This window comes from Acanthopagrus latus, chromosome 9, assembly GCF_904848185.1.
Source record: "Acanthopagrus latus isolate v.2019 chromosome 9, fAcaLat1.1, whole genome shotgun sequence".
Lineage (NCBI taxonomy): Eukaryota > Metazoa > Chordata > Actinopteri > Spariformes > Sparidae > Acanthopagrus > Acanthopagrus latus.
Genome location: NC_051047.1, coordinates 23,585,151 through 23,609,700, shown reverse-complemented (window position 1 = coordinate 23,609,700; position 24,550 = coordinate 23,585,151). Strand labels below are relative to the sequence as shown.

The following is a 24,550-nucleotide window of genomic DNA, read 5'->3' as shown; positions in this document are numbered from 1 at the left end:
TGCATGTTGCCAGACTGGCTGAGGCTGAACACCTGCTGGGCCATGTTCTAGAGCCGGACCAGTTGACCCCAGCCCAGCGATTGCCTCCAGCACAGCCTTGCCGACCTAAACGTCGGGCAGCAGAGGCTGCAGGCGCCTCCTCCGGGAAGAGGGTCAAGGAGTCTAAACTGGCCTCCAGGGTGGACCAATTGACTGAGGAGCTAAATCAAATGAAATCCCTCTTCCTAGCCATCCAGTCTGGGACTGGTGCAGTGGATGTGGGTGCTCCTGCTTCCCCTGCTACAATGCTCGAACCAGAGGAGGATGTGCTCTCCTTGACGGCTTCAGCCACTGAGTTCACTGACTATGGGGCTGATGTGGTCCCCCAGGATGCTGCCTCCCACACCTCGGGGACGAGCTCCCGCTCCTCAGCCCGCAGTTGCAGTATGAGGTCCGAGGACGACTCCATGGGTGCCATCATTCGTATGGCCCTGGCCCACCTGCAGCTGGATGTTCCGAAGGCTCAGCCGGCTCCCGCCAGTGCTTTCTTCAGGCGTGGTCCAGCCCCTGCCACCTTTACTGTGCCTCCGTCAGAGGAATACCTGAAGGAGTTTCACGCATGCTGGAGAGATACTAGAGCCCTCTCTCATGCAACATCAGATGGCCGGACCCTGGCAGCTATGCAGGATGCAGCCAAGTTCGGCTTGGCCCACATGCCAGCAGTTGAGCCAGCTATAGCGGCTCTCACCGTTTCACCTGATGAGGCTCTGAGGCCGGATGCCAGGTGTCCGCGCCCCCAGTGTCGGGCTACAGATGACCTGCTCTCTAAGGCCTATGACGCAGCAGAACGCATGGGACGCATTGGAAATTCCCTTTGGCATCTGATGCTTGCTCTCTCAGCATCCCTGCAGGAGGCTACACTGGACGCTTCCGTCCACAGCTTTGGTGATGCATCTCTGCAGGCGTTTGCCCTGATGTCCAGAGAACTGGGGCACCTGATGTCCACACTTGTCCAGGCTCACCGCCGGGTGTGGCTGGCACAGTCACCTCTCACCAAGGTGTGTCGAAGAACCCTCCGCAGCGTTCCAGTGGAACACGGCGAAATTTTGGGGTCGGCTGCTGTAGAGGCGCTTGAGCGCACAGTCCAGGCCAGGCAGACTCGACAGCAGCTCTCCGGGCTTCATAGGAGCATGCTTCCTCCCAGCAGGCCTGGGGGCTCCTCAGCTGCCCCCAGCCACAGACTCTCCCCAGTGGCTACCCTAGGTCTCAGCGACCGGCTCAACAGCAGGCTCGAAGAGGTCCTCAGGGCTTTCGAGCCTCCGAACATCCACCCTCTAGACAACCTCAGACCTTTGACGCTGCCCGTCGTCCCCCCAGGGCCTCTAGAGGCCGGGGGACCAGGCGCTGAAAGGTTAGGACTGCTGTGCCCCGTGCGGGCTTTAAGAGCCTATGTAACTCTGACCTCAAGGATAAGACGGTTAGAACAGCTGTTCCTCTGTTATGGTGGTCCTAAGAAAGGCCTTGCCCTCTCCAAACAGCGACTGTCGCATTGGATTGTGGATGCCATCACCCAGGCGTATAAACAAAGTGGTCGTCCCCTGCCATCCATGGTGAGGTGCCACTCTACTAGGGCTGTCTCTACATCATGGGCGGCTCTGCGTGGTGTGCCCCTGGGGGATATCTGTGATGCGGCATTGTGGGCATCACCAACTACCTTTTCCAGGTTCTATCGGGTGAATGTGGCCACTCCCCACCCACTGGGTGTGGCCCTGTTGCCCACCTCTACTGCTTCCTCTCACTGAGGTATGTATTGGCATTCCTCGTGACTTTGTTGTTATGGGTCATCCAGTGCTGAAGCACCGACTCTGGCGGTCAGTAAGGATAAAATAGAACGAAAGTTACGTATGTAACTACGGTTCTATGAATCCTGGATGACCGCCAGAGCGCTCTGTCACTCAGAATCCTTGTGGTTTCGCGAGAAGATTCTGCAGGAACAGATCCTCTGACGTCACCGGAAGATATAGGCTAGCCGGTATCGTCAGGGGTCACGGGTGACTTTGTTGGTATTAACACTCGACCTGCGCATGCACGAGATGGAGACATTCAGTGCTGAAGCCATGCTGGTTCAATGTGCCTTCAATTTTGAATAAATACCCAGAAGTGTCACCAGCAAAGCATCCCCGCACCATCACACCTCCTCCATGCTTCATGGTGGGAACCATGCATGAGACCATCCGTTCATCTTTTCTGCGTCGCACAAAGACATGGCAGGTGGAACCAAAGATCATAGATTTGGACTCCACAGGCCAAAGCACAGATTTCCACTGGTCTACTGTCCATTCCTTGTGTTTCTTGGCCCAAACAAATCTCTTCTGCTTGTTGCTTTTCCTTAGCAGTAGTTTTTTAGCAGCTATTTGACAATAAAGGCCTGATTGGCACAGTCTCCTCTGAACAGTTGATGTAGAGATGTGTCTGCTACTGTAATCTGAGGTGTTGCTAACTTGTGATTTCTGAGGCTGGTGACTCGGATGAGCTTATCCTCAGCAGGAGAGGTGACTCTTGGTCTTCCTTTCCTGGGACGGTCCTCGTGTGAGCCAGTTTCATCATAGCGCTTGATGTTTTTTGCGACTGCACTTGGGGATACATTCAAAGTTTTTGCAATTTTACGGACTGACTGACCTTCAGTTCTTAAAGTAATGATGGACTGTTGTTTCTCTTTACTCAGCTGATTGGTTCTTGCCATAATATGAATTCTAACAGTTGTCACATAGGCCCCCTAACCCTAACCCTCTACCTAAGCCTAATCAGCTGCTTACCAACCTGACTTCTGGACAACACAGCTGATGGTCCCAAACCCATTAAGAAGGCAAGAAATTCCACAGATGAACCCTGACAAGCCATGACGGTGATGTGAAAACCATTCCAGGTGACTACATGAAGCTCACTGAGAGAAGGCCAAGGGTTTACAGGGTTTGCTGTCAACAAAGCAAAGGGTGGTTACTTTGAGGAATCTAAAGTATGAGACATAATTAGAGTTATGTCACACTCTTTTGTTTACTACATAATTCCATGTGTGTTCATTCAGAGTTTTGATACCTTCAGTGAGAATCCACCGTATAAACACATACACACACATCTTATCATCATCATTTTAAGAGCATCACCAAATAAGATAGCATTACATCTGATTCAGAAAACTAGATGTACAAACAAAAACATTCACAAAAAATAGTGCAAATTTCAGTTAAATGAATGGAAAACATTCTTCAAGGATTAACAAGCTCACAATTGATGAATGTGCAAAAAGTCTTGAGGAAATTACATGTAACTCTGACAGCCACAGCAGACAGCTGGACAGTCCAAATTTAAGAAGGAACATCACACATAGGACTTTGAGTTTCTTTAATACTGTATATAAGACAGAAGTCATTTATGTTTTTGAAGTAAGAACAAACATAATTTTGTTTCGAATTTTGGTCAATTTGAAACCGTAAATTAATGGATTTATTAAGGGAAATGTGACAGTATTTTCTATTGCAACAAAGTTTTTAAAGGCTTGAGGGAAATCTTTTGAACCTAAATGCATAATAATTATTTTTGTTTTTATGAGATACATGTAGGATAGAACTACGGATAAAGCATGAATTAAATAAATGCCACTGACTGGTGTTTGTGCTGGGAAACAAGCACATTTAACAATCATCCAATTCAGACAAAGCAATTTGACAATATATGGGCTGCATAACTTTAATCTAGATTTTAGAAAAACATGTATGTCTATCACGCAAAAAGGTTTCATCCGAGAGTAACACACTAACATAATGAGTCTTTGCTTTGACATGACAGAGTGGTACTCCGGTGGTCGACATATAGCCACATATCTGTAGCTTCTTTGCTAAGTAGCCCATTTCTTAATAACTGAAAAATGTGTCACAATGAACTTTTGTTTAAATGACTTCTCCATTTAAAAATCATGCTAAATGACTGAGGCTATGAGACCCCATGTCCTTTGAAAAATAGTCAACATTGTCATCAGTTGATGATCCAGGTAATTATGAAGACTTTGATATAAGGTAGCAGGATTGTTTTTGTATTGCAGTACAAATACATGTAGACACATCACTGCACACAGGAAAGCATGATAAATGACAATTTAATAATGTCATAACAAACTTTTTGCATGAATTACGTTAGATGTGCACACACGTTCAACAACCAGAATCACTGTACAAAGGAATCGACCATTGGCTAAATGTGAATAATGTGGATTTTCAAAATTGAGCTCATAAAGAGCACAACACCTAATCCTCATCATTTTAAGCATCTCAAAATAAGATATCAATATATGTATATATGATTCCGCATCCAATATGTAAAAACAATCCTATTGCCAAAAATGAATGCCAATTTCAGTTAAATGAAATGAAACTTTCAGCTAAAAAGACATGCTTCAAGGATTAACACGCTTACTTTTGCTAAACGTGCAAACACTCTTGAAGAAATTACATGTAAGTTTCTTTAATACTGTATAAAAGGCAAAAGTCATGTATTTTTTAAAGTAAGAACAACCAAAATTCTGTTTCGAATTTTCGTCAATTTAAAACCATAATTTAATGGATTTATTAAAGGAGGTATTACAAAAGTTTCTATTGCAACAAAGTTTTTAAAGGTTTGAGGGAAATTTTTTGGATCGAAGTGCATAATCATTATTTCAAAAAGTACAGTTACAAGAAAAATGAATAAGGAGATCAAATGTGGCACACATGTTTGCATGAACTTTGCCCTGTTTTCTATAGAATTTGCACATGTTTTTATGAGATACATGTAGGATAGAACTATGAATAAAGCATGAATTAAATAAACAATGATAATTATGTATACAACTATGCCATTAACTCTTGTTTGTGCTGGGGAACAAGCAAGTTTAACAATCATCCAATTCACACAAAAGAACTTGTGGATATATGGGCTGCATAACTTTAATCTAGATGTTAGAAATGTACTTATACCAATCGTGCAAAAAGGTGTCATCCAAGAGTAACACACTAACAAAATGAGTCTTCGCTTTGACATGACAGAGTGGTACTCCAGTGGTCGACATATAGCCACATATCTGTCATATGCCATGACTGAAAGAATAGTAAGTTCACTGCACACGAATGAGCCAGCTACTTGAGCCTGAACAAGACATCCAGAATAAGAGATGACATGAACAGGAGAAAGCAGATCCCAGAGAAGCTTGGGGTAGAAACCTGTTGTAACATAAAGTCCATTCATGCAAAAAGCACATATTAAAATATACATTGGTTCATGCAGGTTTTTATCCGTGATGATGGTCACAATAACAGAAATATTTACCAGCAAAATCATACAGTAACACAGTAAAGTGAGAAAGAAGAGAGTAAATCTGTGGTTATTTGTTTCATTTAAACCTGAGAGAAAAAACATTGTTATTTGAGAAACATTATCCATCATGGTTAGAAAACTGTGTAGTTCCTGTGAAGAGTAACTCTGTCCCTAACAGTGTCTGTGCTCTCTCTCCTCATTTTTTAATATCTTGTATGACTACATTGACACACCTTCTAAGAAAGCAAACTAACCAATCAATAAATTACTCTTATTAATTTCAGGATGTTGCAATCTACTATCAAAAGCACATTAAAATAACAATATAAACTGGGAAAGCAAAATAATCTAACAATGTTCAAATGTGTTTCATTTCAAAATGTAAAATGATTTATTCATCATATTGTAGGCTATTCATGCTAGTAAGCCACTGACAATAAACTACCTCCCTGCTCAGGTTCACAAATATGTTTTACAACAGCCTGTTGTGAGGACAGTCAAAATGTTGGTCTTACTAGTTAATACATGTCTCATATTATGCACTTCAGAAATTTACATGGTAAAGAGGAAATACAGAAAGACGCTAGGGCCAACAAGATGCTAAGAAACATGGAGTGATATTGGCAGTACAGGACAGAGGGACAACACCTTCCAGATACCACAGGAAAAACAAATAGGCTGTGTGTTGACTTTAAGGAGTACATTTGAATGTGGTTGCATTTTGAAAGAATTTTATTTTGAAATGTGTCTTGCTTAGAAAGTTACAGGTTCAAAGTTCATTTCCTGTTAATAGTTTGAGGGAGCCAGGTGAATCTGCACATGTGTCTTTCTGTGTTCATCGTGTATGATCCACACTGTAAATGCCACAGAGGCAATGTCGTAAGTAAATCATTTCATAGTTGGATGCATAAATTAATGTTGAAAATTACTATTTACATGAACAGGCATTTTATGGGTTTGTCTTACAAATAATTAATTTATAAATGCAGTATTTACTTTGAGGAAAAGCACATGTTGCTGAGTAAAATGGTGATGTTTGTATTTTGTCTTTTTACAGTTCTCACTCTGTCCATGTAGGTCGAAGTAGAAGAGCCACAGTAAACAGCAACTGAAGCTACGACTCATCATTTGCATATAAGAATAAGGGGATGATGTTGAAAGGCTTGAAACCCCACTAACCTCAGGAACATCATTGATGATGGATCCCAGCACATTCTATAGATGTATCTTGCAATGAATGAAACACAACAATCAGCTTTTCTTTCAAAAAAGTATTAAAACATATTACATAATATTTTTTGTCCATTATCGTATGCAATTACATTATCAATAGCTTTTTGTATTACAACTTTGGAATGGCAACACTGTCTACTTTAACAGTTGCTGGTTGTTGCTACCTGCCTCAAATCATTTTACCTTTTTGCTCTCAGTCACTAAAATGATATCAGGTTTACTGTCTTCCATCTGTCACTCAACAAGAGACAATGTTTTCAACCAAATTTAGCTACCTAGCTGACTAGCTAGCTCCTAATAAATCAGTTTCTGATTATTACTGCTCATGTTTTTTTTTGTCCAAATCCTGATGCATCTCAGTTATGACTGGGAACTGTGTGCATACATGCTTAGCTAACAGAAAATCCCAGAGCAATGGACTTGATGCTTGTGGATGCAAGTACAGTATATGACTATTGAGTCTGCATCAACATGTTCTATAAAGAGCTGAAGTCATGGTGTGGCATCTAGATTAGCTTATGTAACTCAAAATTTACCTCTCAGAATTGTTATTAATATCTGAAAAAATGCTTAATTGCACACAGAGATAAATAAACACAAGTTCCTCACTTCTTCCCAGTGATTGTCAATGCACAGCCAGTTCAGATGATTTGTTGCTGTTCACAGATTTTATTGTAGTTGCTTGCTAAGAATCCCCTTTTGTTAATATTTCCTAACTTAAAAAAAAAAAAAAAACATATCTTGAATGTGCATTTGCTACAAACATGCTAAAAGACTGATGCTATAAAGCTTCATGTCCTTTGATAAATACTCATCAACATCATCATCAGTTGGTGATCCATGTAATTATGAAAACTTGGATGTAAAGGAGCAGGATTGTTTTTGTATTGCAGTATACATATATGTAGACACATCACGGAACACAGTACAGCATGTTAAATTAGAATTTAGTAATGTCATATCAAACTTTTTGCATGAATTACCTGAGATATGCACACACACCTTAAACAGGAATCACTAAACAACTGAGTCGACCATTTGCTAAATGGGAATAATGTGGATATTCAAAATTAAGCTGGTAAAGAGCACAACACCTAATCCGCAACAGTTTAAGAGTGTCTCCAAATAAGACTGGTAAATATTATTCCATAAATCAAAATGAAATGAACCTTTCAGGTAGAGGACATTCTTCAAGGATTAACAAGCTCACTTTTGCGAAACATGCAAACACTCTAAACAATATGACATGTAATGCTAACAGCCAGAGCAAACAGCTGGTTAAACAGTAAAAAAATCAAGGAGGAACATTAGACATAGAACTGCCAGTTCTGTTAATATTGTATAGAAGACAGAAGTCATTTAATTTTTTAAAGTAAGTACAGCCATAATTCTGCAACGAATTTTGGACAATTTGAAACCGTAAATTAATGGATTTAATAAGGGAGGTATGATAAGAAATTCTATTGAAACAAAGTTTTTAAATGTTTGCGGGAAATTCTTTGAATCAAACCACATAATCATTAATTCAAAAAGAATGGTTACAAGAAAAATTAATAAGGACGTTAAATGTGGCACACATGTTTGCATGAACTTTGCCCTGTTTTCTAAAGAACTTGCACATGTTTTAATGAGATACATGTAGGATAGAATTATGAAAAATCCGTGAAAAAAATAAATGATGACTGTGATATATACAACTATGCTGTTTATAGCAGTTTCAGCTGGGAAACAAGCAAGTTTAACAATCATCCAATTTAAACAAAAGAAATTGTCGATATATGAGATGCATAACTTTAGTCTAGATGTTAGGAAAATAGTTATGCCTATTATGCAAAAAGGTGTTAGCCAAGAGTAACACACTAACATAATGAGTATTTGCTTTGACATGACAGAGTGGTACTCCAGTGGTCGACATATAGCCACATATCTGTCATATGCCATGACTGAGAGAATAGACAGATCAGCGGAGGCAAATGAGGCAATTACTTGAGCCTGAACAAGACATCCAGAATAAGAGATGACATGAACAGGAGAAAGCAGATCCCAGAGAAACTTGGGGTGGAAACCTGCTGTCCCATAAAGTCCATTCATGCAAAAAGTACATAGGAAAATATACATTGGTTCATGCAGGTTTTTATCCATGATGATGGTCACAATAACAGAAATATTTACCAGCAAAATCATACAGTAACACAATAAAGTAAGAAAGAAGAAAGCAAATCTGTTGTTATTTGTTTCATTTAACCCTGAAAGAAAAAACATTCTTATTTGAGAAACATTATCCATCATGGTTAGAAAGCGTGTCGTTCCTGTGATGGGCAACCCTGTCACTAACAGTGTCTGCTCTCTCTGCTCACTTATTAATATCTTGTCTGACTACATTGACACACAAGCTGGGAATTCAGACCAGCCAATCAATCCTCTCATTTTCAGGATGTTGTAATCTACTGTAAATACAGCGCATGAAAATAACAATATCGACTTTTATGGCAACTAGAGAGCAGCATTCTTGTAGAACAATCTAATGTATAATTTTCACACCTCGGAGAATGACTACTTCAGCAAAATGTGACATTAAACTAGCTCCTCGCTTCAGTTTCATAAACATGCTTCAGAGCAGCCAATGGTGTGGTCACTCTAAGTTTTGCTCTTATTAGTCCAAATACGCTTCCTGTCATGCACTGCAGAATTTTAAAGTTCAAAGAGGAAATATAGAAACACGAATGTACCAACAGGCCGACCCGTCCAACAGTCCCACAGTGTCAGTTTTCGACGAGTTGAGAATGAGACATAAAATCAAAAATCTACTTTCCTTTCAAAAAGGTCCATTAAAAAGAATAATTGAAAAAATATTATGTAACAGTATTTCCTCCAATAATTCTAGTAATAGCTTTTTGTATTTCAGCTTTGGTTGTCAATGCTGTGTACTGTAACCGTTCCCAGTCGTTGCCATGGGCCCCACATAATTTTACTGTTCTGTTTTCATCAACTACAATGATATCAGGTTTGCTGTCTAATATCTTCCTGAATCCATATCAATGCACACATGCATACAAGACTCTTGCAAGGTTTCATATGAGTCAATAAAAAAATAATCAAGTGTGTGTTGTGTTGAACCTTGGGTGTGGTATTGTTTCTGTGCTTTGTGCTTTTGCTCAGAGGTGTTTTGCAGAGGCTCAGCGTGGCTTCTCTGGATGACTGAAGCACCTGTCTCTCACACACCTGCAGCTCTGTTCATCATCAATACCTACTGAAATACTCTGTTCTTCACTCCACTTGCTGCAAGATTGTTTCCACTTTTGATATTGACAGATTTTCTTTTAGCTTTCTTGCTAAGTAGCCCATTTCTTGATTGTTGAAAACTTTGTCAAGGTAACTCTAAATGACTTCTTTCGTTTCGTTTTGTTTTCTTTCCGCTTATCCGTGAGGGTCACGGGATGTTGCCGTTTCCCCCTAAGGGGGCTGCGGGGCTTACTGGGACCAAATCCAGTTTCACACAATGGGCATAGGCCAGGGTACACCCTGGATGAGTTGCCAGCTCATCGCAGGACTAAATGACTTCTCTGATAATAATTTTTAAAAAAGTTATTGATGAAGAAAATGTCTTAAAATTATCAGCATCCTCATCAGTGGATGATCCATCTAAATACCAAGACTTCGAAATAAGGAGCATGATTCTTTTTGTTTTGCAGTTCAAATGCATGTAGATGCAGCACTGCACACAGTACAGCATGATAAGTGACAATTTAATAATGACATATTCAAAATTTTGTATTAATTTCCTGAGCTGTGCACACACGTTCAACAACATGAATCATTATACAACTGAGTCGACCATTAGCTAAATGTGAATAATGTGAATATTCAAAATGAATGCAATAAAGATCACAACCCCTAATTATCATCATTTTGATGGCGTCTCCAATTGAGATTAATACATATGATTCTCCACTCTGAATCTAAAAAAGAAACCTTCCCAGAATTGTATTTAAAACTTTCAGGTGAAAATACTCTCTTTAAGGATTAACAAGCTAACTTTTGCTAAACTTGCAAAAACTCTTGAGGATATTACATGTAACTCCAACAGCCACAGCAAACAACTGGTTTAACAGTGCAAATTCAAGGAAGAACATCAGATATAGGACTGTAAGTTTCCTTTATATAACACAAAAGTTATTTAGTTTTTAAAGTAACGACAACCAGAATTCTGTTTCGAATTTTGGTCAATTTGAAACCATAAATTAATGGATTCATTAAGGGAGGTATGACAAGAAATTCTATTGCAACAAAGTTTTTAAAGACTTGAGGGAAATCTTTTGAACCAAATCTAATGATCATGACATCAAAAAGTAGAGTTAAAAGAAAACTGATTAAGGAGATCAAATGTGGCACACATGTTTGCATGAACTTTGCCCTATTTTCAATTGACTCTGCACATGTTTTAATAAGATGAATGTAGGATAGAACTATGCATATACCATGAAAGAAGTAAATGATTATCATAATGTATGCAGCTATGTTATTGACAGCAGTTTCAGCTGGAATACAAGCAAGTTCAACAATCGCCCAATTCACACAAAAAAATCTGGTGATATATGGGCTGCATAACTTTAATTTAGATGTCAGAAAAATATTTGCAGCTACAATCAAAAACGGCATAAGCCAAGAGTAACACACTAAAATAATGAGTCTTTGCTTTGACATGACAGAGTGGTACTCCAGTGGTCGACATATAGCCACATATCTGTCATATGCCATGACTGAAAGAATAGACAGCTCAGCGCAAGCAAATGAAGCAATTACCTGAGCCTGAACAAGACATCCAGAATAAGAGATGACATGAAGAGGAGAAAGCAGATCCCAGAGAAACTTGAGGTAGAAACCTGTTGTCCCATAAAGTGAATTCACGCAAAAAGTACATAGGAAAATATACATTGGTTCGTGCAGGTTTTTATCCATGATGATGATCACAATAACAGAAGTATTTACCAGCAAAATCACACAGTAACACAGTAAAGTGAGAAAGAAGAGAGTAAATCGGTGATTATTTGTTTCATTTAAACCTACAAGAAAAAATATTCTTATTTGAGAAACATTATCCATCATGGTTAGAAAACTTTGTCTGTCGGTAACCGTGTCTGCTCTCAATCCTTACTTTTTAATATCTTGTCTGACTACATCGACACACAGCCTGGGAATTTAAATCAGCCAATCAATGAATCCTCTTTATTCAGTGTGTTGATTTCTACTGCAGTGCAAAGCATGAAATAAACAACATAAAACTTTTACATCTTGGAGATGGTGGACAATTTCCAATGTTGCTGTATATACAAATACTGTATATCCCTGTCATTACCTGAACACTGATATGAAGCATACTTTTAGTATTCAAAAGTGTCTTCATGCTAATCGGGCTGTTAAATATCCTAGATTCTACACCTCCTGTTACACAAAGATATTTTCAACACATAACCAACACAACATATATCACTGTTCACAAACCAACAAAACAGTTGCAGAGTATCTGCAACATTTGTACCAGACCTTTGTTCTATGTTCGCAGTTCATTGGGTCTAGGTAAGAAAGAACTATTTTGTTATTTCATCAGTTTTCATGAGCCCACGCCAGTGATCGCCCTGGTCGGAGGCATAATGTTTTCCAGTTGTCTATCCATCTGCATCTCTTGTGAATTAAATATCTCAAGACCCCCTGAGGGAATTTCTTCAAATTTGGAACAAATTTCCAAATGGACTCAAGTATGAACTGATCAGAATTTGGTGGTAAAGGTCAAATTCACTATGACCCAATGGCATCCCATTCTTGTCAATACTATACCTCAGAAATGCCTTGAGGGAATTGCTTCAAATTTTGAAAAAAGAAAAAAAAAGTCCAGTGTTCATCATCAAGTCGAACTCCTCCAACCTCTGTTGTCCTTGCCCTGACGACACACCCATCTTTGAACTGAGCCTTCACTGTGAATTCAACCGGACACCTGTTACCTTTTGTCTGTACTTGGGTGTGGATCCACCAACCACCTTCACAGACATAGCATCCAAAGTGCTAATGTAGGCAGAAGCACAATTATTCACATCCGCGCCATAATTTTGCTTGGCCAGTTCAATAGTTAACTATGATACTTAAGAGAGAAACACAGGGGGAGATTTTCTCACAAGCTTTTTGCAACGTTTGGCCTCAGCCACCTGATTTTTCATTTATTCGTCAATAGTGTGTCCAGTGTGTAAGATAATATTCATAATAATGATGCTTTTGGTGCATAATCACATAAGATTGGTTGCAATCTGCAAAGTGGATGATATACATTTCAGGTTTATTCCTCTTTATCATTCCTGAATACAAAAAGACAAACAGTGTAGTGATTGCACAGAAAGTGGTGGGAATTGATATTATAAATTGTGTTAAAATCCTCTGGAAGTTCACACAAATGTTCAACATTACAGTATGAATCACTGTACAATTGACTAAACCATGTGGTATGTGTGAATGATGTGGGAATGGTAAAAGAGCACACAAAGAGCAAATATTTTAGTTTTTGATTAGTTAGTTAATAATCAAACATTTAAGACTGCCATGTATAAAAAGTAATGTGATTCAGCGCCCAAAATCTTGAGGAGAAATAATGTTTATATTCAAATTAAATACTCAGCTTAAAAGACATTCTTAACAGTTCACCAAGCTCAAATTTGCTGAGTGCAAAACCTCCTGAGGGTATTATATGATCCTCCAGCACGCAACAAACAGCCAGCAACAGGTGAAGCAGTGCATTTTGTCAAAAGAAGTTCATTAAATATAGAACATTAAGTTATCATAAGATATAAGACAAATCATTTGGTTTTTAAAGTATTGACACCTAGAATTCTGTTTCTAATTTTGGTCAATTTGAAACCATAAATGAGAGGATTCAACAAGGGAGGTATGACAAGGAATTCTATTGCAACAAAGTTTTGAAGAGTTTGAGGTAAATCATTTGAACCAAATCGAATATTCAATACGTCGAAAAGTATTGTTACAAGAAAAATGAGCAAGGAGGTTAAATGTGGCACACATGTTTGCATGAACTTTGCCCTGTTTTCTATTGAATTCACACATGTTTTAATGAGATACATGTAGGAACAAACGATAAAGAAGCCATGAAATACATAAATGACTATTGTTATATAAGCAACTACGGCATTAAGGGTAGTTTCAGCTGGGAAACAAGCAAGTTTAACAATAATCCAATTCAAACAAAAAAGCCTGGCGATATATGGGCTGCATAACTTTAATCTAGAGGCTAGAAAAACATTTATACCCATCACGCAAAAAGGTGTCATCCAAGAGTAACACACTAACAAAATGAGTCTTTGCTTTGACATGACAGAGTGGTACTCCAGTGGTCGACATATAGCCACATATCTGTCATATGCCATGACGGAGAGAATAGAGAGTTCACTGAGGGCAAATGAGTATATTACCTGAGCCTGACCAAGACATCCAGAGTAAGAAATGACATGAACAGGAGAAAGCAGATCCCAGAGAAACTTGGGGTAGAAACCAGATGTCCCATAAAGTGCATTCATGCAAAAAGTACATAGTAAAATATACATTGGTTCATGAAGGTTATTATCCATGATGATGGTCACAATAACAGTAATATTTACCAGTAAAATCACACAGTAACACATTAAAGTGAGAAAGAAGAGAATAAATCTGTGGTTATTTGTTTCATTTAAACCTGAAAGAAAAAACATTCTTATTTGAGAAACATTATCCATCATGGTTCGATAACGTGTTGCTCCTCTGAAGAGTAACTCTGTCACTAACAGTGTCTGCTCTCTCGTCCTCTCCTCAGTTAATATCTTGTCTGACTACATCGACACGTCTCATCAGTGCCTATTTAAATACTCTAAATGGTCTTCACTCCACTTGTTTCAAGATTGTTTCCACTCTTCGCTGTGGTATTCATGGCAATACAATTCGTGTTACTTTTTGTGCCTCCCCCTAAACATCTGCCTCCAAGTACTATGAGCTCCATCCTCCTGAGGAACCTAAATAGATTGCTTTTATACCTCCGATTTTTACCCATTCTGTCGCTTTCTTTGTGTTAAAAGCTGGTTTTTAGAGCGAATGTGACAGCTACGCTAGCATAAACACAGAGTTCAACTAGTTCAAGCGGGAGAGCATAACTGAATACCCCTATGAACCATGGGTAAACCCACAAGGTCAGGAATAAGGTGGATAGGGGGAAATTCCAATTCCAAGGGCCCCTGGCTGACGGGGGCCCCAAAAACTTGTTAAAAAAAAAAGAAAGAAAGAAAAACTAACATAAAATTATTAAACCATCATCATTGAGTATATATTTCAAATATTATAATACAATTAATGATCTCTTCATTTTTATTTGTTCTTGGCAAGAGAAGTTAAATAACCCCATTGACCAAAAAGCAAACCATGTTAACTGACCACCCCAAATCCAATGCGACCACCTGTGAGTCTACAGTTGTGGAGATAGATTAGACCTGAATGCAGGACAACATGGGAGACAGTGAGCAGTAACCACGAAACTGTCATGTTGTTCTTTTCACAAATATGGGAATTAGAGTAAAAAATGTCATCAAAATACATAGTTTAATATACAACGGCATAATATTTTTTCACTGGCCTATACAAGGGCCCAATTAGATTTTTTTTTCATGGGCCCCAAAATCCCTGGCGGCACCCCTGAAGTAGCCCATTCCTTAATAGCTGAAAACTTTGTCAAGATGACTTTATATTTTAAATGACTTCTTTGTTAAAAAGAAAAAAAAGTTGTTGATGAAGAAAATGTCTTGAAAGTGTCAGCATCCTCATCAGTTGATGATCCATGTAATTATCAAGACTCTGAAATAAAGAGCAGGATTGTTTTTGTATTGCAGTATGAATACATGTAGACACATCACTGCACACAGTACAGGATAATAAATGACAATTTGATAATGACATATTGAAGATTTTGAATGAATTACCAGAGATGTGCACACACATGTTCAACAACAAGAATAACTAAACAACTGAGTAGACCATTTGCTAAATGTGAACAATGTGGATATTCAAAATTAAGCCAATAAAGAGAACAACAGCTAATTATCATAATTTTAAGGATGTCTCCAAATAAGACTAATGCATATGATTCCATACTCTATCAGTGCAAATCAGTGCAAATTTCAGTTAAATGAAAAGAAAACATTTAGGTGAAAAGAGGATTAGCAATTAAACTTTTACTAAACTTGCAAAAACTTTTGAGGATATTACATGTAACTCCAACAGCCATAGCAAACAGCTGGTTAAACAGTGCAAATTTAAGGAACAACATCAGATATAGGACTGTAAGTTTCCTTAATATAACACAGAACTTATTTAGTTTTTAAAGTAACTACAACCAGAATTCTGTTTCGAATTTTGGTCAATTTGAAACCATAAATTAATGGATTTATTAAAGGAGGTATGACAAGAAATTCTATTGCAACAAAGTTTTTAAAGGCTTGAGGGAAATCTTTTGAACCAAATCTAATGATCATGACATCAAAAAGTATAGTTACAAGAAAAATGAGTAAGGAGATCAAATGTGGCACACATGTTTGCATGAACTTTGCCCTGTTTTCAATTGAATCTGCACAGGTTTTAATAAGATAAATGTAGGATAGAACTATGAATATACCATGAAGAAAGTAAATGATCATTGTTATGTATGTCCCTATGCTGTTAACGGCAGTTTCAGCTGGAAAACAAGCAATTTTAACAATCGCCCAATTCACGCAAAAGAATCTGGTGATATATGGGCTGCATAACTTTAATCTAGATGTTAGAAACATATTTGCGGCTACAATCAAAAAAGGTGTCATCCAAGAATAACACACTAACATAATGAGTCTTTGCTTTGACATGACAGAGTGGTACTCCAGTGGTCGACATATAGCCACATATCTGTCATATGCCATGACTGAAAGAATAGACAGATCAGCGCAGGCAAATGAGGCAATTACTTGAGCCTGAACAAGACATCCAGAATAAGAGATGACATGAACAGGAGAAAGCAGATCCCAGAGAAGCTTGGGGTAGAAACCTGCTGTCCCATAAAGTGCATTCATGCAAAAAGTACATATTAAAATATACATTGGTTCATGCAGGTTTTTATCTATGATGATGATCACAATAACAGAAATATTTACCAGCAAAATCACACAGTAACACAGTAAAGTGAGAAAGAAGAGAGTAAATCTGTGGTTATTTGATTCATTTAAACCTAAAAGAAAAAACATTGTTATTTGAGAAACATTATCCATCGTGGTTAGAAAACGTGTTGTTCCTGTGAAGAGTAACCCTGTCACTAACAGTGTCTGCTCTCTCTGCTCACTTATTACTATCTTGTCTGACTACATCGACACACCTGCTGGGAATTCAAACCAGCCAATCAGTCTTCTCATTTTCAGGATGTTGCAATCTACTGTAAATACAGTGCGTGAAAATAACAATATAACAATTTATGGCAACTAGAGAGCAGCATTCTTGAAGAACAATCAAACGTATAATTTTCACAACTTGGAAAATGATTTCTTCAGCAAAATGTGACATTAAACTAGCTCCTCACTTCAATTTCATAAACATGCTTTAGAGCAGCCAGTTGTGTGGTCACTCTAAGTTTTGCTCTTATTAGTCCAAATACACCTCCTATCATGTGCTGCAGAATTTACTGCCATGGGCCCCACATAATTTTACTATTCTGTTTTCATCTACTACAATGATATCAGGTTTGCTGTCTAATATCTTCCAGAATCATATCAATGCACGCATGCATATGAGACCCTTTCAAGGTTTAATATGAGTCAATAACAAAAACTCAACTGTGTGTTGTGTTGAACCTTGAGTGTGGTATTGTCTCTGTGCTTTGTGCTTTTGTTTCTTTTTGTTTCCGTCTGCTCAGAGGTGTTTTGCAGAGGCATAGCGTGGCTTCTTTGGATGACTGAAGCACCTGTCTCTCACACACCTGCAGCTCTGTTAATCATCAGTGCCTACTTATATACTCTAAATGGTCTTCACTCCACTTGTTGCAAGATTGTTTCCACTCATCGCTGTGGTATTCATGGCAATACAATTCATGCTACTTCTTGTGCCTCCACCTAAACATCAGCCTCCCAGTACTAGCCTCCTAAATAAATTGCTTTTAACTTTTCCCCTGTCTTGGTGTGCACTTTTGGGTCCAACATACAAAAAACCTGCATATTGTTACACAATGTTTTCAACCAACTTAGAGTTAATGTTAGCTAGCTAGCTAGCTTCTAATAAAATCAGTTACTGATTAAAAATGATCAACTGTTCATGTTTTTTTTTTTTCTTCTGTTCCTAGATTAACACCCACTTCCTTCAAAAATACAACAAATCCCCACAGATAAGTTAGTCTGTCACAATTTACAGTGGAAACTGACGGCATCCATGCTTAGCTAACAGTCAGTCCCACAGCCAAAGAACTCGGATATTCACTGATGGAAGTTTAGACCTACTGAGTCGGCGTCAGTATGTTCTATAAAGAGCTGAAGTCATAGCTTCATGTCCAGAGTAGCTGATGTAACTCAAATGCGGGTTCACCAATCAGAAATGTTAATAATATTTGAAACAATGTTCAATTACACACAGATATAGATAAAAACAGGATCGTTTCTCCTTGATAATTGAAACCTTTTTTCAAGGTGACTTTTTATTTTAAATGACTTCTCTGTTAAAAAGAAAAATAAGTTACTTACTAAGAAAATGTCTTGAAAGTGTCAGCATCCTCATCATTTGATGATCCATATAATTATCAAGACTTTGAAATAAAGGAGCAGGATTGTTTTTGTATTGCAGTATAAATATGTAGCACTGCACACAGTACAGCATGATGAATGACAATTTAAAAATGACATATTCAAGATTTTGTATGAATTACCTGAGATGTGCACAAACATGTTCAACAACAGGAATCACTAAAAAAACTGAGTAGACCATAAGCTAAATGAGAATAATGTGCATTTTCAAAATGAAGCTACTAAAGTATGCAACACCAAATTAACATCATTTTAAGATTGTGAACAAATTAGACTAATACATATGATTCAACAGCCTGAATCTAAATAAATTCCATTCCAAAAATTCAATGCAAGTTTCATTTAAATGACATTAACCTGCTAGAAAGACAGTCTTCAAGGATTAACAAGCCCAACTTTGCTAAATGTGCAAACAGTCTTGAGGATATTACATGTACCTCCAACAGCCACAGCAAACAGCTGGTTTAACAGTGCACATCTATGGAAGAACATCAGACATAAGACTGTAAGTTTCCATAATATAACATAGAAGTTATTTAGTTTTTAAGGTCATGACAACCCTTATTCTGTTTCGAATTTTGTTCAATATGAAACCATAAATTAATGGATTTATTAAGGGAGGTATGACAAGATATTCTATTGCAACAAAGTTTTTAAAGGCGTGAGGCAAATCTTTTGAACCATATCGCATAATAATTACATCAGAAAGTATAGTTACAAGAAAAATGAGTAAGGAGGTTAGATGTGGAACACATGTTTTCATAAACTTTGCCCTGTTTTCAATACATTTTGTGCATGTTTTGATGAGGTACACATAAGATAGAACTATGAGTATGCCATGAAGTAAGTAAAAGATTATTGTTATGTATGTAAGTATGTTGTTAACAGCAGTTTCAGCTGGTAAACATGCAAGTTTAACAATCATCCAATTCATACAATATAATCTAGAGATATATGGGCTGCATAACTTTAATCTAGATGTCAGAAACACATTCATACCCACCATGCAAAAGGGTGTCATCCAAGAGAAACAGACTATAGCAGAGAGTTTTTTCTTTGACATGACACAGTGGTACTCTAATGGTCGACATATTGCCACATATCTGTCATATGCCATGACTGAAAGAATAGACAGATCAATGAACGCAAATGAGATGATTACTTGGGCCTGAACAAGACATCCCAAATAAGAGATGACATGAACAGGAGAAAGCAGATCCCAGAGAAACTTGGGGTAGAAACCTGTTGTTCCATAAAGTGAATTCATGCAAAAAGTACAAAGGAAAATATACATTGGTTCATGCAGGTTTTTATCCATGATGATGATCACAATAACAGAAATATTTACCAGCAAAATCACACAGTAACACAGTAAAGTGAGAAAGAAGAGAGTAAATCTGTGGTTGTGTGTTTCATTTAAACCTGAAAGAAAAAACATTCTTATTTGAGAAACATTATCCATCATGGTTAGAAAGCGTGTTGTTCCTGTGATGGGTAACCCTGTCACTAACAGTGTCTGCTCTCTCTGCTCACTTATTAATATCTTGTCTGACTACATCGACACACCTGCTGGGAATTCAAACCAGCCAGTCAATCCTCTCATTTTCAGGAAGGTGTGATCTACTGTAAATACAGCACATGAAAATAACAATACAGAGTTTTATGGCAACTAGAGAGCAGCATTCTTGTAGAACAATCTAATGTATAATTTTCACACCTCGGAGAATGACTACTTCAGCAAAATGTGACATTAAACTAGCTCCTCGCTTCAGTTTCATAAACATGCTTCAGAGCAGCCAATGGTGTGGTCAGTTTTGCTCTTATTAGTCCAAATACGCTTCCTGTCATGCACTGCAGAATTTTAAAGTTCAAAGAGGAAATATAGAAACACGAATGTACCAACAGGCCGACCCGTCCAACAGTCCCACAGTGTCAGTTTTCGACGAGTTGAGAATGAGACATAAAATCAAAAATCTACTTTCCTTTTAAAAAGGTCCATTAAAAAGAATAGATGAAAAAAATATTATGTAACAGTATTTCATCCAATAATTCTAGTAATAGCTTTTTGTATTTCAGCTTTGGTTGTCAATGCTGTGTACTGTAACCGTTCCCAGTCGTTGCCATGGGCCCCACATAATTTTACTGTTCTGTTTTCATCAACTACAATGATATCAGGTTTGCTGTCTAATATCTTCCGGACTCCATATCAATGCACACAAGCATACAAGACCCTTTCGAAGTTTAACACGAGTCATTGACAAAAACTCAGCTGTGTTTTGTGTGAAACAAGTGATAAAAATACAATATAAATAAGGCATTGTGCAGACATATTATCTCTCAGCCTCAGAGTGCCATCTCTCTCTTATCTATTGTCAGCCGCTTTGCTAGACGACCTCCAACTCCTTCCATGTTGCCATGTGGGTATTGTGCTCCTGGCTATCCCCTTCAACCTCCAGCAAGTGGCTTGCATTTTTCCAGTCTTTTAATCCTTTCCTTATTAAGTCTGTATTCTTTAAAAGTGCATCTGAAGAGAGAAGATAAATATATGTGACCACTGGATGTTACATTTGAACAAAAAAAACAACACATGCTTGGTGTGTGCTATACATAAGACTAACATAGACTAATAATGAAAATTTGATGAGCTTCATTCAAATTTTTTTTTACAAAAATAAAAAAAAAAAAATTAAAAAAAAAAAAAAAATAAAAAAAAAAAAAAAAATATATATATATATATATATATATATATATATATATATATATATATATATATATATATATATAATTTTCATATAATTGACCGCTGCTAAGCATATTTGACCGTTGTCAAGGAAAGTGGCCTTTTTGCCTCTGATTTACGTATGTCACTCCGCGCTCTTGAATCTTTGCTCTGCATCAGCTGATCTGTAGCCTACTTCATGTCAGAAAAAACATACTCCTAATGTTTTTGGAAAATACAGTGATTTCAAGTCTGGGCAAAAGGCTAAGTTGTTTTTACCGGTCAAAAAAAGAAAAAGAGAGGAAAACGGTGAAGAGGGAGAAGCGAAACAGCGTAGGTTTGGCAAACTATATTTCTCTGCTAAAATACAATATGAACGGTAACAAATGAATTGTAAAAACACTGTGTGAAGTTTTTTTTTCGTGTTGTGTGCTGTGTAATAAGCGGGATAATGTATAGAATAGCGGTCATTATCTGGAAAATAAGTCCCGACTGGACGAACCTGTTTTGTCCTGAAGGGACTTATTTTATGACTTATTAATGGCCGCCGTTCTATACATTATCCCTCACTTATCAACCAACTTAGAGTTAATGTTAGCTATCAAGCTAGCTGCTTATAAAATCACATACTGATTAAAAATAATCAACTGTTCAAGTTTTTTTTTTTCCTTCTGTTCATAGGTTAACACCCATTGTCTTCAAGAGTACAACAAATTCTGACTGATAAGTAAGTCTGTCACAATTATCAGTGGAAACTGACTCCATATATGCTGAGCTAACAGTCAATCCCACAGCAGAACATTCACTGATGGAAGTTTAGACATACTGAGTCGGCGTCAGTATGTTCTATAAAGAGCTGAAGTCATAGCGTCATGTCCAGACTAGCTGATATAACTCAAATGCAGGTTTACCGAGCAGAAATGTTAATAATATTGTTCAATGTTTAATTACACACAGATATAGATAAAAACAGGATTATCCCTTCTTACCAGTTGTTGTTAATTTATAGCCATTTCAGATGAGTTGTAGCTTTTGACATTGACAGATTTTTTTTACTTGTTAAGTAGCCATTACCTGATAGTTCAAAACTTTGTCAAGGTGACTTTTCATATTAAATGACTTCTCTGTCAATAAATTAAAAAAAAATACTAAAGTGTCAGCATCCTCATCAGTTGATGATACATATAATTATCAAGACTTTGAAATGACGGAGTAGGATTGTTCATGTATTGCAGCACACAGTGCAGCATGATGAATGACAATTTAATAATGACATATTCAAGATTTTGTATGAATTACTTGAGATGTGCACACACATGTTCAACAACAGGAATCACTATCACTATACAACTGAGTAGACCATTAGCTAAATGTGAATAATGTGCATATGCAAAATTAAACTATTAGGGTGTGCAACACCAAATTAACATCATTTTAACAATGTGACCAAATGAGACTAATACATATGATTCAACACCCTAAATCTAAATAAATTCCATCCTAAAAATGTAATTTAAAATTTAAATGACATTAACCTTTCAGCCAGAAAGACACTCTTCAAGGATTAACAAGCTCAACTCTTGAGGATGGTATATGTCACTCCAACAGCCACAGCAAACAGCTTGTTTTAACAGTGCACATCTATGGAAGAACATCAGACATAAGACTGTAAATTTTCTTAATATAACACAGAGGTTATTTAGTTTTTAAGGAAATGACAACCCGAATTCTGTTTCGAATTTTGGTCAGTTTGAAACCATAAATTAATGGATTCATTATGGGAGGTATGACAAGATATTCTATTGCAACAAAGTTTTTAAAGGCTTGAGGCAAATCTTTTGAACCATAGCGCATAATAATTACATCAGAAAGCATAGATACAAGAAAAATGAGTAAGGAGGTTAGATGTGGAACACATGTTTGCATAAACTTTGCCCTGTTTTCAATAGAATTTGCACATGTTTTAATGATATACATGTAGGACAGAACTATGAAAAACCCATGAAATATATAAATGATTATTGTTATGTATGTAAGTATGTTGTTAACATCAGTTTCAGCTGGTAAACAAGCAAGTTTAACAATCATCCAATTCATACAACATAATCTAGAGATATATGGGCTGCATAACTTTAATCTAGATGTCAGAAACACATTCATACCCACCATGCAAAAGGGTGTCATCCAAGAGAAACAGACTATAGCAGAGAGTTTTTTCTTTGACATAAGAGAGTGGTACTCGAGTGGTCGACATATAGCCACATATCTGTCATATGCCATGACAGAAAGAATAGACAGATCAGCGCAGACAAATGAGGCAATTACTTGAGCCTGAACAAGACATCCAGAATAAGAGATGACCTGAACAGGAGAAAGCAGATCCCAGAGAAGCTTGGGGTAGACACCTGTTGTCCCATAAAGTCCATTCATGCAACAAGTACATAGTAAAATATACATTGGTTCATGCAGGTTTTCATCCATGATGATGGTCACAATAACAGTAATATTTACCAGCAAAATCACACAGTAACACAGTAAAGCGAGAAAGAAGAGAGTAAATCTGTGGTTATTTGTTTCATTTAAACCTAAAAGAAAAAACATTCTTATTTGAGAAACATTATCCATCCTGCCTAGAAAACGTTTTGTTCCTGTGAAGGGTAACTCTGTCACTAACAGTGTCTGCTCTCTCTCCTCACTTTTTAATATTGTCACCACCTGGCTCTAAGGTGGTGACAAGGAGGGAAGCCACACACAGAGAATGAAAAGTAGTTGTATTTAACATAACTGAATTAACTTATTTACAAATGAATGGGGTGTGTAGGTAAGAAAGGAGTCGATAGTTGATAGGGTGATCTATTCCTTGCGCATCTTCCTGGAGCAGCACAGCAGCGGCTCCGACAGCACTGGCGTCGACTTCTAACTTAAATGGTCGCAAGGGATCAGGGGGCGGCGACGACAGGAGCATGGCAGAGGAGCGACGCAATGCTGTCAAATGCATTTTGACACTCCAGAGTCCATTCAAAATCAACCTCTGGGCTGAGCAAAGAGGTGGAAGGGTGAACGACTGTGGAGAAATTACGACAGAAATTTCTGTAATAACCCGCCATTCCTAAAAATCTGCACAACTCACACCTGGTGGTGTGACCAGGTATCGAGTGATGGCTTCTACCTTGGCATCCACAGATCATACCTGGCCGTGACCCACTTGACGTCCCAAGTAAATCACCATGGCTTTCCCAAACTTGCACTTTGCCAGACTGAGGGTGAGAGACGCTTGGGCCAGGCGCGTGAACACTTGTCTCAACACTTTCATGTGTTCATCCCAAGTGGAAGTGTACACAATAAGGTCATCCAAATACACACTACAGTTAGGCATGTCACCCAGAACCTGGTTTACTATCCGCTGGAAGGTGGCCGGTGCATTACACAAGCCGAATGA

At 37.8% G+C, this 24,550-nt stretch overlaps 7 protein-coding genes across 7 annotated transcripts; all 7 read right to left on the bottom strand.

Annotated features, from left to right (window-relative positions):
• Positions 1 to 4,521: 4,521 nt before the first annotated feature.
• Positions 4,522 to 5,466, bottom strand: LOC119026112 (olfactory receptor 1020-like). The gene has a single exon (XM_037110227.1). It carries the CDS (start codon positions 5,452 to 5,454, stop codon positions 4,522 to 4,524), a length of 933 nt encoding a protein of 310 aa, XP_036966122.1. The 5' UTR covers positions 5,455 to 5,466.
• A 2,451-nt stretch (positions 5,467 to 7,917) lies between these two features.
• On the bottom strand, positions 7,918 to 8,847 carry LOC119026039 (olfactory receptor 142-like). Its single transcript, XM_037110124.1, has one exon. The coding sequence runs from the start codon at positions 8,845 to 8,847 to the stop codon at positions 7,918 to 7,920; it is 930 nt and encodes a 309-aa protein (XP_036966019.1).
• A 1,884-nt stretch (positions 8,848 to 10,731) lies between these two features.
• Positions 10,732 to 11,664, bottom strand: LOC119026008 (olfactory receptor 2AT4-like). Its single transcript, XM_037110073.1, has one exon. The coding sequence runs from the start codon at positions 11,662 to 11,664 to the stop codon at positions 10,732 to 10,734; it is 933 nt and encodes a 310-aa protein (XP_036965968.1).
• A 1,736-nt stretch (positions 11,665 to 13,400) lies between these two features.
• LOC119025976 (olfactory receptor 142-like) lies at positions 13,401 to 14,333 on the bottom strand. The gene has a single exon (XM_037110024.1). It carries the CDS (start codon positions 14,331 to 14,333, stop codon positions 13,401 to 13,403), a length of 933 nt encoding a protein of 310 aa, XP_036965919.1.
• Positions 14,334 to 15,947: 1,614 nt separating this feature from the next.
• On the bottom strand, positions 15,948 to 16,877 carry LOC119025992 (olfactory receptor 4P4-like). The gene has a single exon (XM_037110045.1). The coding sequence runs from the start codon at positions 16,875 to 16,877 to the stop codon at positions 15,948 to 15,950; it is 930 nt and encodes a 309-aa protein (XP_036965940.1).
• Positions 16,878 to 18,924: 2,047 nt separating this feature from the next.
• LOC119026107 (olfactory receptor 13H1-like) lies at positions 18,925 to 19,857 on the bottom strand. Its single transcript, XM_037110221.1, has one exon. The coding sequence runs from the start codon at positions 19,855 to 19,857 to the stop codon at positions 18,925 to 18,927; it is 933 nt and encodes a 310-aa protein (XP_036966116.1).
• A 2,949-nt stretch (positions 19,858 to 22,806) lies between these two features.
• LOC119026165 (olfactory receptor 6N1-like) lies at positions 22,807 to 23,736 on the bottom strand. Its single transcript, XM_037110327.1, has one exon. The coding sequence runs from the start codon at positions 23,734 to 23,736 to the stop codon at positions 22,807 to 22,809; it is 930 nt and encodes a 309-aa protein (XP_036966222.1).
• Positions 23,737 to 24,550: the final 814 nt, after the last annotated feature.

Coding starts and splice junctions, on each gene's coding strand:
- LOC119026165 (XM_037110327.1), bottom strand. CDS start 23,736: ATGGATAATGTTTCTCAAATAAGAATGTTTTTTCTTTTAGGTTTAAAT.
- LOC119026039 (XM_037110124.1), bottom strand. CDS start 8,847: ATGATGGATAATGTTTCTCAAATAAGAATGTTTTTTCTTTCAGGGTTA.
- LOC119026008 (XM_037110073.1), bottom strand. CDS start 11,664: ATGATGGATAATGTTTCTCAAATAAGAATATTTTTTCTTGTAGGTTTA.
- LOC119026107 (XM_037110221.1), bottom strand. CDS start 19,857: ATGATGGATAATGTTTCTCAAATAAGAATGTTTTTTCTTTCAGGTTTA.
- LOC119025976 (XM_037110024.1), bottom strand. CDS start 14,333: ATGATGGATAATGTTTCTCAAATAAGAATGTTTTTTCTTTCAGGTTTA.
- LOC119025992 (XM_037110045.1), bottom strand. CDS start 16,877: ATGGATAATGTTTCTCAAATAACAATGTTTTTTCTTTTAGGTTTAAAT.
- LOC119026112 (XM_037110227.1), bottom strand. CDS start 5,454: ATGATGGATAATGTTTCTCAAATAACAATGTTTTTTCTCTCAGGTTTA.